The 15,423-nt window shown below is 39.0% G+C and overlaps 1 protein-coding gene across 1 annotated transcript in view; it reads left to right on the plus strand.

The window, feature by feature from the left end:
• The window catches only part of SLC35F1 (solute carrier family 35 member F1), a 228,745-nt gene extending 213,872 nt beyond the window's left edge, over nucleotides 1–14,873 (plus strand). The window contains exon 8 of the mRNA XM_072332637.1: nucleotides 10,826–14,873. Coding sequence (XP_072188738.1) covers nucleotides 10,826–11,050 — 225 coding nt within the window. The 3' untranslated portion in view covers nucleotides 11,051–14,873. The remainder of the gene's footprint in view (nucleotides 1–10,825) is intronic.
• Nucleotides 14,874–15,423: the final 550 nt, after the last annotated feature.

Here is a 15,423-nt window from a genome sequence, read left to right on the forward strand (position 1 = left end):
TCAAGAGGCTTAGGCATAGTTGTGGGGAAAAGAAATACAAAGTAAATGAGAATCTCAGCATTTCCCAAGTCAAGCACACTCTTGAAGACAAATACAATGGAAGTGTCAGGTTACATACCTACTTCAGCAAGAATTTGCAGCCCAGAGGAGACAGCTGAAAAAAGTAATGAATTGGCAAATCAGCAGTAGTATTCAAAAGCTTAATTATGTTTCAGTTACCAAAAAAAAAAAAGGAAAGATTTTCAAGTTATGATTCTATTAATCGAGTGTTATTTACACTTAAAACATAGAGACAAAGGCTGGAATTTTTTTAAAGACAGAGATAGAATGATCTCTGAGAGTGAAGGGTAAGAGTTAAATGCAAATACCTGCATTATACTGTATGCGATTTCTTGTGGAATTGAATAATTTCTTGTTTCCAAAAGTGACTAGGAAAGAAAATAGGAAGTTGGGGATGATGTCTGCATATTCACATTGTCCATTTGCCACTGGGAAGAAAAGCATAGAATAAACAAATGAATGAACTTAGAATAATCAGGTAGAAGGGTTTGCAAGATTTAATAATCTGACTGTTACCCATACCAGGGGATATAAAGGAGACTTGCTTGTGTCCTAAGTAGTTTCTGACAATGAGGCAAGAAATTTAATTAGTGGAGAAAAAAAAAAAGGTATTTTGATTAAGTGGATGAAGTGCTTGGTCCAGTTTGCCTCCTGCCAGCCAAATCAGTGAATGCTGCAGACAGATAGGTCTGAAGTTTCAAAATTTCCTACTAAAATAATTAGCCAATAGACTGACATTCACTGATATGTACTTTCTATCCAAGCAGTATTTCAGTCACTGTTAGGAAGTTTTCAAGTCTTGTTTTTGAAGTCTATTTGATATAAATGGACAAAAAAAGTCTTTAAAAATATTAGAAATGAAGAAAAAACACACTAATAAAGTACAGGTAAAAAGGAAAAGGAGTAAATTATAACCGCTATAAAAGATAAACCAAACTTCGCAATAAAGAAGAAAGCTAAACTAATAGTAAAAAGCTGTTCTTGTCTATGGAGAGAGTAAATCATTTCACTGTGCAGAGACAGCAGAGATGAAAACTAAATGAAAACCTTCTGTCACATTCAGTAAGGATGAGAGTTAAATGTAATGATAATGCACAACGATTAATAGAAATAAGAATACAGTGGAAGTAGAAAGAGAACACAATGATCTGAGTACTTCCAAGTTAGGGTATATAGATGGAAGAATTGGGCAATAAACCAAAATGAGAAGTAGACACCAGGGAAAATTATTAGGGTCATGAAGATAAATGGAAAGCTGGTTAAAATGCAGCCAGTCTCACAAAAGGTACACCATACCACTCTAAAACTTATCTGTCTCATAACTTAATAGATTTTCCTATGCAAAAGACAAATGGTAGATCCAATCCGTAAGACTTTTCTGTGCTGCGGTGTATAAAAGTATCAGTTAAGTACAGGATTAGCACTATAAAAATTGTATGTAAGATACCAGGTAGTGAGGATGAAGGACAAGATAACATGCCAAGAGGAACAGTTTGCTGGAAAGAACTTGCTGATGAAGTTTCCAAAGAGTGTGTTTGAGGACTGGACTTATGTAGTGGATGTAGCAATAACTTTGGCACCTTCAGTAGAAGGAAGTATTGAAATATCATGCAACAAGAACTGAATGACATTGAGGAATAATATGAAGCCCGAAGTGCTAGGTAACATCTGTGATAGCAGATGGGAGGATTTCAAACACAACTGTGGTATAGTTGCTTCGAAATGCATTTGTCTAGGTATTTCTAGTAACAATGGAGAAATGCTGTAGAACATCTTATTGTCTTAGGACAGCACTTTGCTCACTGTATACATGGAAATTTTTGATTAGCCCAAGAGGGCCAACAGACCTTTTCTCTTGTGTTCTCCAAAACCTTGTCAGAGTAAGCATACAGCCCCTAAAAAAATACTGTGTATGCCCCAATCCTAAAAAAAAAAACACATCAGTTATATGTGGCGTATCTGTGACCTCTGTCAAACTAAGAGGGAATACCTCACCATATGTTAATTAGTCTATAAATACACAGGGAGGAAATCAGCATTGTTTGAGCTAAAGGCCAGCGTTGACATAAGAACAAATGAGTAGAAACTGAGAAGGTATGAGTTTGGAATAGAAATCAGAGGGATTTTTGGCTATATTAGCAGGGAGATTCAAGAATAGACTTCAGACAGATTAAATGGCAGGACAAAAGCCCTAACAATGCTTAAAAGAGGACAGGTCATATTTGTCAATTTGGAATGTATGATCTGGCTGTACAAAGCAATGAAGGATTGAATTCAATGGCTTAGGCTATGTTTTCCATTCTGATTCCCTGGTATGCTTGTCTGGTGAGTTGACTCAGTTAAAAGCTTCTGTTGCTCCTTACGTTTTGCCTCGCATCGCCTGCAGCAAACACAGCAGACCATGCAGCACCTTGATGAGAAATAGCATCATCACACTCTCGTCAGACAGCCTACATAGTCACTTGTATTAAAGGCAAATGCATCTGCATATTCCTTGTTTCTCAGGGCAGGAGTGCACCCCATTTGTATAGCTGAGATAAAAGAATGCCATTCTGGAAGAGCATGACCACACAAATAAATTAATAGATTCAGCAGAATAATATAAACAGAGAATCCAAGTTGAATGAATTGTAACCTTGGTTTTAAACACAGTTAGCCTCATATACAGTAGTACAGAATCAAGTTCAGCAGACAGCTTCTACTGTATTAAATGCTTATACACAAAAACAGAAAGACACATGGCAATAAAACAAGCCAGCAAAAAGTATTGAGAGGTAGAGAGCAAGAACCGCTTTTGTTTTTGTACGTATTTGTTTTGTGGTCTTCCTTTTAACATTGAGGACAACAGTTAAAAAGTTAAGTGTTTCACCACTGTTTTTCTGCATAGGCTGATTAAATTTGTCATGGCCTGGTGACCTGTTATTCACATGGAGTGAACAGAATAAGCTCATCTCTATGTGGACCTCTCTATTCTTGTAAGTGTAGGTTTCTCCCTGCCCACAGCTTATCTTAAAATATTCTTGCCAAGAGATGGATAGAAAATAACCAGAAATGAGGCACCGCAATGAAAATGCTGACAGGAAATTAGAGCAGTGTAATGTAAGTGTTTAACTTCACATAAAAAACACTTTCCTATCTAGATAGGTGAGGATTAAAACAGATTGCAGGACTCATTGTGCCTTGTGCTTTTTAATTAGACAGACTGCTGGTGTGGCAGGGATACTGAACACAGGTTTGTTATTTCTCCAGTCTAATGGTAGAGGCGACAAAGGGAAGCAGAAGAGAAAGGAGCGTTTCCACTTCCCCCAGTATCCATTAAAGTTAAAATAAGCCATTTCAGGCAAGTGTTTTGCCCTAGCAGGCACGTATTTAGAAAAGGCAGTCTGCTGTAAAATTTTTCTGATAATACCATTTGAGAAGTATGAAATTATGCATATATGAGCAAAACAAACATGTGGCTGATGAGGGGTGCAGCTGTGATGACCAAGAGAAAGATCTCTTCAGCAGCTCCCAGGGATGGTGCCAGGCCTCTGCTGAGACCTGTCATGGCTGGATGCTAGCCTCAAACACAGGCAGCCAAATGCCCCTGATGGTGAGATGCACACAATCCTGACAATCCTTATACAGAAGGAAAAAAAATATCACACAAAGTTAAGCAAATATTTCCATTCCAATACATTTTTTAATTGCTCGCTAGAATCTTTAGTTATTTTCCACTCAGCACATTCTTAATGGTGTCCACCAATAAACAGCAGATGAGAGAAAGGAGGGTGTTGCTGTACAACAGGAGACACAAACTGCTATATTTTATTTCCATTAAAACAGACAAATACAAAGGCCAGATCTTTGGGAATCCAGTGTAAAATGCACAGAGTACACTGTATGATTGCTTCACATTACAGTTTGTATGCAACATTTGTGATTAAATATAAGCGGGGCTTGATTAGCCAACAGTAACAGACAATATTTCATCTCTAATGTAGCAAATTGAGAATGCAAGCAGGCAGCAGGAATAGAGGATTTTGGCCTTTTTTCTCATGTTTGAAATAGCAGGAGCTAAACTTTCTTAGGCTTTCTTTGACCAATTAGCAGTGATGCTGATGTCAGGTTTTCAATGTTGTTGAATTGAATCTGATGCCTTTTGCTTTGGACTATGGCTGCGATGGGCAACAATGATGGATTGAGACATATGCCCTGCAGCTCAAGGATCCTTCATCCAGTGCAAACCTTCTCATTGGACAGAAAAGGAAAAAAGATGTAGATGAACTAGCTACAAATTTCACTTTGCATCACAATTGAGTTCAAAGGGCAAGACTGGGCCATAAGTCATCACTTTTGACTCTATCCTCACAGTTTGCCTCAGAAATAGCTGGAGGTCATTGAACTGTGAAGATAGCCAGCACTTCTTGTTAACTTTCTTATCAGGATAACAAGCACCTCTATTCAGACATTCAGTCTTCTGCAGCTGGAGAATAGAGAAGACATGCTAAAACTTATCTCATTGTTTACTGCCCCTCTAGGGACCTGTAGATTAAAAGACCTGAGGGATCGGGCCATACATATAAAGGTTTAAATGGGTGACCGATACCTTTGTGTTGGGTGCTATGTGGTTTTTACAAAACTTGAGTAGTAGATCCAATTTCTTATATGACAAAGATCCTGAAATCAAAGAATCAAAGAATGGCTTGGGTTGAAATGGATCTTAAAGCCCAGTCAGTTCCAAACCCCCTCCAATGGGCAGGGTTGCCACCCATTAGATCAGTCTGTTCAATATCTCATCCAGCCTGGCCTTGAACACCTCCAGGGGTGGGACATAGGCAACTTCTTTGGGCAGCCTGTTCCAGTGCCTCACCACCCTCACAGTAAATAATTTCCTCCTAGGAAATTCTAGGTAGTGCTAAGAAATATTCTGCCAATAGCTCTCACCTGGAATCAGTAATCAAAGACTGGGTCTTAGTCCTAAAGACAGAGGACAGTAATTGAGGCTGAACCAATAGATCATTGTCCTGATAGAGAGATGGACAAATACGGAATCCCAAACAGAGCAACCCTTCCTTCCCATTAAGAGCGAACACAAACATCTCCCTCCCAGGCTAGAAGAAAAATAGTCAGGAAGTTTTGAGTTCCAGTCCCAGCCTACAACCAACCTGGTGTAGCTGTCCTATTAATAAAATAACGTATCTATAACATCCAGCTTTGCAAACAGACATTATGCAACTTCGTAGCTCTGAGCATTCATCCTACCTGGTACTCCAGCTGACTGGAGAGTATGTGCATCCCACAGGACAACTTCTGCACTGGGTCACAGAGATTTTCATTGAACTTAACAGTGAACTTCATAGTGGACAATATTTGGGGTGAAAATAGAAAACAGTGTGAAAACAAACTCAGTCTCTAGATCAATTCATCAAACTGAGTGGAAATGCCTGTTTGTTATGTAAAAGATAATGAGAGAAATTTGGCTTTTACTCTATTAACTCAGCCCACTCAGGTAGTCATGTGTGAAATTACCCAAGGGGAAAAGACAAAAGCCAGTGCAGGAACCATCATTTGCTTTGTTTGGCTTTGCAACAGACATTACAGACTGAATTAGTTCGAAAAGCAGAGATATTCATCAGACTGCACAGGCCCACTGACTAGAATGAAGCATTGGTAGGAACTGCCTGATTGGAGAGCATGGAGAGTGTCAACAAGAGTATCAGACTAAATGAATTTCACCTGATATGGAAATATTTGTCTCTCTTATCACTGCAATTTTTAGGAAATTGCTTCTCCAGGGTGTTTTAAAGTTGAATTAATAGGCCTTGATTTCTTTATTCGTTTTTGTAAAAATGTGGAGAATTTCTAGACAAGATAAGGGAAATGGTCGTTATTCTGTTTTGTAGTTTATCAGTGAATATAGTCTTATAAGAAAAAAAAAAATCCTTTTTCGGATTCAGAAAGCACAGCGAGGTTGCCATGAGCTCTGAGTTGCATTACGTACCAAGATATTCAGTATTTACTACTGCTGTGAAATACAAACGGAATTGGAGTGCCACAGCTGAAAAATCTGTGCTGACTATTTCCAGTTCAGTGGATCAAGAGAAAGGGAATTTGCATTTTCATAGCTGGTTACAATAATGGTCATGGTCATTATGTTAGCTTAGTGAAAAACCATAATTAGCAAATCATTGTGTTTCTTTGTCTACGTGGACTTTTCTGCAGACTCACATCTGTCAGGTTTTGTCGGTGTGGATGTTGTTTTGCCCTTGTGCAATGGTAACATGGATGTGGACATCTGTGATAGTCAGAAATACTTGTTTGCAGGTTCCCTGTGCAGAAGGCAGTTGGTCAGTGCAGTGTTCCCTAGGTGTGACACAGGGATTCTTTTATACCCATTCTTTCTGTTTTCCCTCATAAAGTCATGATTTATGTGCTGAAGAATGACTTGCTCTCTCCTAATCCATTCTTGAGTTTACTGCCTTCTGAACAGTTTTTCTTCCTGTGTATTTTCTTCTGTCAACATTGTCTTATCACAATTGAAGATGATGGAATCAGGAGCACTGTTTGCTTCTCATCAAGAAATTTCTTTTGCATCTATTTTTTCAACAGGATTACTTTAAAGCACAAGAAACTCAAGCAGAAATACTAGTAATGTGTTATTGATAGTGGTTTACAAATATACGGAAGACAAGTTTTGCACAGAGAGATAATAAGAAGTAGGGAATAAGAAGCAGTGTGTTGGGTGGAGTTGAATTCTGAAAGACTTAAAAGTTCATTCTGAATTTAAAAAAAAGAAGTTGCTTGCAATGCTTAACTTATTCCCAAAATGCACAATTTTGAATCACATGAAATTAGAATACTGTGTATGAACTACATTTCAAATAAGCTTTGTAAACTTCATCCACTGTTGTGACACAGACACACACACAAAATTACCTCAGTAATATCTGAGTATATATTAGCATGTCTCAACGTGAGAAGCTAGGTCCCTGCTCCTGCAGCTAATTCATCGGATGCCATTAGCTTTTCTGCTAAGCCTGGTTGGCTGAGTGCATTCAAGTACTGTTTCCCTAAGGAGCATCTCTTAGGTAAATATCAGAAACATCCACTCACCCAGAATCAATGTAGTTTTTGACAGAATAAACAAACTTTGTTACACATGTTAACATGTTGAATTTGTCTAGTTTTTTCTTCAAATGGATAGACACTAAAATGAGCTTCTCGTATGTTGAAAACTAATAGTAATTTAATGCAAGCTATTTTCACTGCAGGTAGTCAATAATGGCTAGAGACAACTTACTGTTTGTCTTTCTAGTATTTAATTGTTGTAAATATCTTTGTGTCTTCCCTGTTCAATACTGATGACTGGGAAAGCATTTAAAGACACCCATCTACATGAGAGCAGAGCAGCCAAGTTGAGATGTGAAGGGCTGATCTATTTGCTCTGACCCATGTGCTTTCACAGATGTCACTGATGAGATCTGAACTGTAACTGTAACCAAAGACTTATGTTTTCCTCTTAAAAAATGAGGTCTCTGTCTTCTCTGAAGAGGATAATATTGCAGTTTTCCTTATTTATTCTGTAGCAAGTTAATCCACCTTCCTCTGACTGAGGTGATCAGAAGCCCTGTTCTTTTTGTATGTATTGCTTGGCAAAATTGGGCAGTGAGCAGCAATGTCCGTAGGTCTTATTTTGCAGGACCTCCATTTGAGACCAGACTTAATGCAAAATACAGTGTTTCATTGTCCTTAAGGAATGTAACAAGCAAGTTACCAAATAAAATATCAGTTGCTAAATATCATTTACTTTTAAACTAAATTCTTACTTCCAGAGAACTTACACATTGTCACAGCCCATGTTTATCTTACGTGACAGTCAGAGAATTGCATCTAGCAGAATAATATGTAGTACGTATAAGCAGTCTAGTATAAAAGTCTTCACATTAAGGAATTGGATTGATCTTCTGAAATGCTGAATTAATTGCCTTAACTCTGCCTTATGCCTCTGTGTGATCTGGGGTGAATAATTGTTTCTTTGTGTCTCAGTTACTCAGCTGGAAAATAAGGACGTTTTCTTTTGTCTGCTATGTTTATTAAGATCATAACTGACTCAAACCAGGAATTGTTCTGATTGTTTTTTGTCGTTGTTGCTGTGTACCTGTATACAGCAAACAGCACAATAGGTGGGAATCAAGTCTTTAATGTTGCCTTTGTGTTTTTACTGCCATCCATGATGTCAGCAATAATTTACTTAATCTATTTTATCACTAAGAAAGAAAGAGAATTCTCTACTCTGTTTCCCAGTTATACCTATATAGTGCCTTTAGCAAAAATCAACAGCTTGACTCTTCCATCTTGACTTAGCTCTGGTACATTGTCGGTTCAGTTTGGTTTGTCTGTTGTCATTCTCCTATGGCAATGACATTTTCATCTACCTCACTGAGGTCCACCCAACCACAAATTTAGATACAGACTCAACACAGGAAACCACAAAACTGCATGGACTTCTCTGGCTGCAGAGGGAAGGCAAAGCACTCATCATTATTTCTGCCTGATTAGGAAGTAGCTGAGATCAGAATCCTACTCTTCTAGGAATTATTGTCTGGACACATTATGTGTACCAATTTGGTTCTCTATTTTGTAAACAAGTGAAGGAGGAAATCAATCTTTTGCTGTCTAATAGTGGTGAGTCTCAACAGATGAGGTTTGCAGGTCAAGATAGAAAAAGAGAAGATCTACATGTAGACAGAGCAGTAGAGTATGCCCGGAAATACCATCTTCAATAAAATACGGAGATTTCAACTGCAGAGTCTTAGCAACACAGTACAGCAAATGACATTACATATTTGTGAACAGTCTCCATCCTTCCATCACACTGCTGGATTCACAGTCACTTTAAGAGGGAAAATATCTATTGATATCAGAGGACTTTGGGTCAGTGTAGCAGAATAGTGAATAAACACAGATTTTTCAGGTGATTACGGTATATATTCCTTTATTAACCTTATTAGCAACCCTTCTGGAATGGCAAGGAGCTACTGCAGAAAACAGTTCAGGCTGAGCTTAACATGTTTCTAATCGAGAGAGGAGAAGGTAAAGACTGGTGTTGCTACAGGGCTGTCAGAATCCTGGTCTCTTCCGAAAAGCTGTGTGTAGATGCAAAAGACAAATGATTTGCAGGCCTTTGTTTAGATTTCCTCTGCTATGTTCAAAGCCTTTCTCCCAGGCTGGAGAACTGCCACAGTGAGAATATTATTGGGCAAAAGAGCCCACTGGCAGAGGGAGGAATGAGAAATATGTCCAAGAGGAGTGGAAAATGGTAGAGTTGAAGCCACAATAAAGAGAAAGTGAAATGGTTTTGTCTGGACAGCTCCCAGAGCAAGAATAAGGGCATATTTAGCTGCTGGAAGCCTCGTGGAGTCCTCACAGCAGGACACAAGGCAATCACAAGTCTGGCTGGCACTCTAGTTATACAGCAGAGCAAGCCAGCTGGCTGCCCTGGGTGAGAAATTCAGTCATAAGATAGAAAGGAGGGACAGTGGGAAACTAGGAAACTAGATCCCCATTTGGGAAACTGGGACACAGTTTACTCTTCAGTTTTTCTTCTGCTTAAGATAAGCCACTGCAGCCAAATGCTACACAAGTTCATGAAATGGAGGAGAAGGCATTGGAGAAAATATGAACTGATAAGGAAAAAAAATAAAGGCCACCAGAAAATGCTTTGAAACGACAGACTTGGATTTCATTTCCACATGAGGGAGATCTAAGCCTAAGCCAGCCCTTTTAGAGCTGTGTCACACAGGAAGAATTTGTCGGCAGGCTTACTGTGATGCCCATAACTGTGTTAATTCTTGATGGTACAGGGGGATGACTCCCATCAAATCATACTACCTGGTGACAGGTGAAGACCTGATGGCTTCCCTGGAAAAATGCAATTAACAAGTGATGAAAGCAGCATTCTTCCTACATTGCAATCCTTCTGACTCCTTCAAAGCTTTCCCTGTTACAGTGTTTTTCCTCTAAAACATATATGTCAGCTGTAGGAAACAAAAACAGGTGTAGATCTGTCACTTTATGACATATGTTTAGGGCTTTTGAAAGTAATTCATATTCTGTATAAAGAATAAATAAATAAGTCAGTTGCTTCCTCGGGTGGGAAGCTGTATACAGGTTCTGTAGATCTATTAAATGAGACAAAATAAGCATTTCTACAAAGTTACCTTAAGTAAAATTTGCTTTTACTACTGTGATTATTTCTTTGAATATTAAAAACAGGATTGTTAGAAAGTTTCTACCAAGGTAATACAGTCTGATCTATCTGTTTTGTTCCATGCTGAAATGATCTGATGTACCATATAAATTAGGATTAAATAACAGATTTACAGACACTTCTGTGTATAATAATAAAGTACCTCATTAAGCAGTCAATTACAGGCAACAGTTAATTGTTGGTGTTGAAGTATGAAGTGGTTCACTTAGCTAAAAGCACAACAAAATCAGCTGTTGATCATTGACCACAGTTCAGCTTTCCAAGGCCCCATCTGACTAATACTTAATACATCTGAGTCTTGGGAAAGCACCAGCTAGCAATTGGTTCTGGAAAATAGGGGAATTAATGTGAACAAAATAACTTTCAAATAGATATTCCCCAAAAGTTTGCCACAGGTTTGTACTGTGATGTGCATGCCACAATGAGTACCTATGCCTACCTCTGTCAATGTGTCTTATTGAGCTCAGGATAAGCAGTGTTGTGTCTAATGGCTGTACTCTTCTTTTTGCTCAGTTTTCAGGACTTTACTTGTTATCATTCTTCACCATCCTTGTTGGGCTAGTGCTTTACTCCTCCACGTCCACCTACGTAGCCCAAGATCCTCGGGTGTACAAGCAGTTTCGAAACCCTTCGGGACCTGTTGTAGACCTGCCAACCACTGGCCAGCTGGAGCCTTCAGTAACGTACACCAGCCTGGGGCAGGAGACAGAAGAGGAGCCTCATGTCAGAGTTGCTTAAGCCCAGGGTCATTGGTAGCCCGCTGATGATTCAGTGAAGCTCGTATATCCATTATCTCTGTAATGTACATAGAGAAAGGTATTTACCAGGTGCAGTTACACTGGTGAGCTGCAAGGTAGCAAATAAGGACAGCTCATAAACGTGCAAATTAGTTGTTGCAGGGTGTTCATTGCAAGGAGATTCCATGTCCCTTGTTTATGATGTGAACAGCACGTTTGCCTTACAAACTGCTGTATTTGAATCGGTCTTTCAAACTACCTATGAAAGATATTAAATATAGAAGTTGAAATTGCAAGAAGAAATTCACGGAAGCGCGTATTTGCACCCACTGAGAGATATTATGCCTAAGCCACACCAGTTGTGGAAAAGACGCCTTTTTACAGCAAATACACTTATGTAGTCACTGTTGATTTCTCTCTAGGATTTGTTTGCACAAAATAGATGGGTTACTCATGGTAACGACACCCTGTCACATTCTTGCTAGCACCTTGAATTTGGTGAGGGAAATACAATAAATTCATCTGTGCTATCTAGTTGCCCTTTCTAGGTAATCTATTCCATGAATCCAGAGGAGGGACAACTTACAATATCTGTCTCTATTCTAGGAATAGGTATAAGGTGAGCATTTTAGCCTTTCTATATTTGCAAGAAGTGAAGTACTCTAGCATTGACCTCTCTATGATCCATGGCAGATTTCCTAGCAGCTGAGGTTCTGCATCAGGTGATAGGGAGTTAATTTCTCTGTAGTTGTGACTAACACAGATTTCTTACTTTTTAAAATTTAATCTGTTAAAGAAAAATGCATTTTCTAGTTTCCTACGTATTGTACCTCTCTATGGTAAGATGACATATCATGTGGATCAGGGCACTTATTTTAGCTACTCCGTGCATCGAGGGCGCCTTCTACTGTTCCAGTTTGCTTAGTCTCCCGCGGTTCATTGTTCTAACAATAGCTATGTAGAAATACGTCAGTTTTTCACCAAAACCCACAAATTGTAAAAATTGGGAAGATTATGTGAGGAATTCATGAATAGGAACACTGGACCATCTGCTGGTGTAGCACAAAGGCATTCATACCAGCAGGGTGTAGCCAATTATCTTCCGTTAACTACAAAACTAGCAGAAGAATTCAGCAGTTTTCTTACATTCCTGGGAATATATGAAGGCAGTTAAGGGTGCGCTCTGCAACTGCAAATCTGCTCCATGAGCCTTATCAGAAGGGGGAAAATCTTAGCTGCAGCCACGAGAATCCACTATGTGTGCTCTTCTGAGAACACAGTAAGAAGTAATCACTATTTTAACATCCATCATCTATTTTTAATTTAAAGATAAGGATAGGGTGATGGTAATAATGCCTTACAGATAGGAAAGAGATCCAGGAAAGCTTGGTTTTATTCACAGATTTGCCACATCTCTGCATCATCACAGGCATGACTTACCTTCTGTGTGGCTGCATTTCCTAATCTGTATATAAGGGAATAGTTATATTTTACCTACCTCACAGGGGTGCTATGGGACCAAGTTACTATAAAACATTTCAGGATCTTTAGAAGGAAGGTGTTTGAGGAGTACACAATAGTGATGTAAAAATGTGTATATATTCATTGTATTTGAACATGGGTTTTAAAGCTAGGCTGATGAATATGTTGCTTGCGGGCATAAAAGGTGAATTTGATTTGAATGACATTTTGCTGAGGAAGTCTATCTAAAGTGCAAATGTAGGTCTTCATACTTGAAAAATACAGCTTTCCTATTTCTATTCTAAAAAAGAACAAAGAAAAAGAACAAAAAGCCTGTACTCTGAAGATTAGAAAGGCCACAGGTCAACCAAGGAGGATGAATTTCTGCTGAGGTAACTTCCATCTTATCCTTTAGGATAGAAGAGACTCCCCTGATGCAGACTGGGAGAAATATCTATACAAATATATGTGAAGAGGCAAAATGATGCTGAACAGCAGACATATGTTATCTCTTACTTGTGCTGTCACTGAGGAGAAAAGGCAATTTCTGTCCCATCGTGTTTAGGCTGCCTGCCAGGTTCCCACTGCAGCCGAAGGAAGGGTCTGCAGTACTGTCAAACCATACTTAAAGCCATTCTGAAACCTTCAGTTAAGATTCCCTGGTTTTTAAATCAGAAAGAATGAGATTTTTTTTTTCTTGCCTTCTGTTTTTAAATCCTTTTTATCATTCATCTTTCTAAGCTTTTTCTCCCAAGGCTTTGAATTAAAAATAAATAAATAAATTAAAAAAATTCCACAAAGAAATAGAGTCCATTTCTGGGAATGTGAAGGAAAGCTCAAATGCTACAGGATTCAAGGTTAAAATGAACAATAAAAATCGACTTCCCGCACTCAAGAATGATTGGCTGGTGGTACTTCAGGCTTGCAGGGTGGAAGTCCACGTGGGAAGCACGTGGTTCACTTGGATGGAGCCCTTGTGTAGAGTGGGCCAGTGAGCATCCTGGGTCCAACCCTGTCAGGTTTCATACCTTCACAGGAGCAGGGGCTTTGGCCACAAACACCACAACACTGTCAGGTGCTAGGAGGAAACTTGCAGGCACCTGTCTTCTCAGTCTTTTTTGCTACCTTTTATACCAATTAAATACCTTTCTCTCAATGTTAGTCCCCATGTTGATCTTGAGATCATTGAGGATGGTGTATGTGTTTGTTCCACGTTTACAATTCCTTTGTTTTGCATAACTGTTTTGGTTTATTTCATTATTAGTATTTATTTTCAAGCCAAATGTTTGTAGTTCTTCCACCTCTCTCTTCATTTTTTCTGACACTAACTTGTAGATGTTTGTTGGAGTTTTCTCAGAAAGAGCTGTGCAGAAGGCATGTCCTGGGCACTTTGCTGGACTGGGAGATTTACACACAAGAGTTTACAGACCATGGATGTCTACGATGTGCCATCTATAGTGATTTTTAGAGGCTATCTTTAAAAGCTCTGTCCTCTGGAAATAAGGTGTGAATGTCTGGGTGTACACTTGATGCCCAGACACCATCCTCTGTGTTATTTGCACAGGAGGAGTCCCATGTGCAAAATGGGTCTGCTTCATGTTCTGCATCTCCCATTAAAAAAGGTGGGAACTTCAATTAGCACCACTGTGCTAGTGCTGGACGGACCTCTAAGGAAGACAGTACTTCACAAGTATCGACTGTGGAGCTGGGGTCTAGTGAAGGAAAACATTACTTCTACCTGCTTGTTTCCTGCAGTTTAAGACCTCAGAACACACCAGCAGAGGTTCAGCTATCTAGCTGGCAGCTACTCTCCGTAGATCCTTGCCTGAACAAACTGAAGCCCTGTTACACTCTTGGCGCTGAGCAGCCCTTAGCAAGACTGATGTAATTTTCTGCTACTGGATGAAAACCTTCACTGGGAGACAAACCTTGTCCTTGTTCCAGCTATAAACTTTCAAAACAACACAATGAAAGACCAAGCAATTGAAAATTTTGCACCATTGTGTCATATGGAAAAGTTTCAATGTATAGTGTAGAGATTGCTAACTTGTGCTATTAACATTTTGACAAGCGTGTAGTATTGTTTTCCTTTTTTATTTTAAACCACTTAGTATTCCTGAGCTAGCTACGAATATAAATTTTACCCCATGGGTAGGATTTTACTGTTAAACACCATAATAAAGCACACTAATCTTGACACCGCAGAAGGAAATATGAACCAAAACCAAATCCAAGCAAATGGAATCCCAACCCCAAATCCTGCGTATAAAAAAGAAAAACCTGAACAAATCTTTCTTCATTTTGATATTTGCATGCTCCTATATGGACTGGCTGTGGCAATGTAATGCCTGTATAATGTTTTCAAATAAAAAAAAAAAAAATGCTTTATGAAATTATGGCTATTAGTTTCCTTGTCTTCCTCCTTTCTTGGTTCTTAGAATCAAATCTTTTTTCTGAAGGGTAAATTTTGACCAAGGACATATTTCTGTGTGTATGCTGAGGACGTCTTTCCCCTGGGAAGCAATTAAGCTACAGCTCCTTCTGAGGGAGCAATTCAGCTACCTACAAACAGGTGTCATCAGGCTCACGCAGGTATCCTACCTTGCCCCTGTTTGCTGCTCCAGAATGTTATGGGGTCTCCTGTACACCCTCTGTCTCACTTGCTGCATTGCAAATCCGGCAGTGCTGCAGCAATTTGCTGGTTTATGTCTGATTTTGCAGTGTGAATGTTTTCTGAGTTATGAAGAGCTCCAGAAGTTCAGTTGCTGAGCATAGCTTTATCATGCAAACATTTGATTTGTACTTTCCTCCAACTGTGCTCAATATTCTCTCCAGCATTACAGAAATCTCTTTTTATTGTCTAGCTAGAATTCAGCCTGAGTTTTTGAGTCATACCAGGAGTAATTGCTTGGA

This window comes from Excalfactoria chinensis, chromosome 3, assembly GCF_039878825.1.
Source record: "Excalfactoria chinensis isolate bCotChi1 chromosome 3, bCotChi1.hap2, whole genome shotgun sequence".
NCBI lineage: Eukaryota > Metazoa > Chordata > Aves > Galliformes > Phasianidae > Excalfactoria > Excalfactoria chinensis.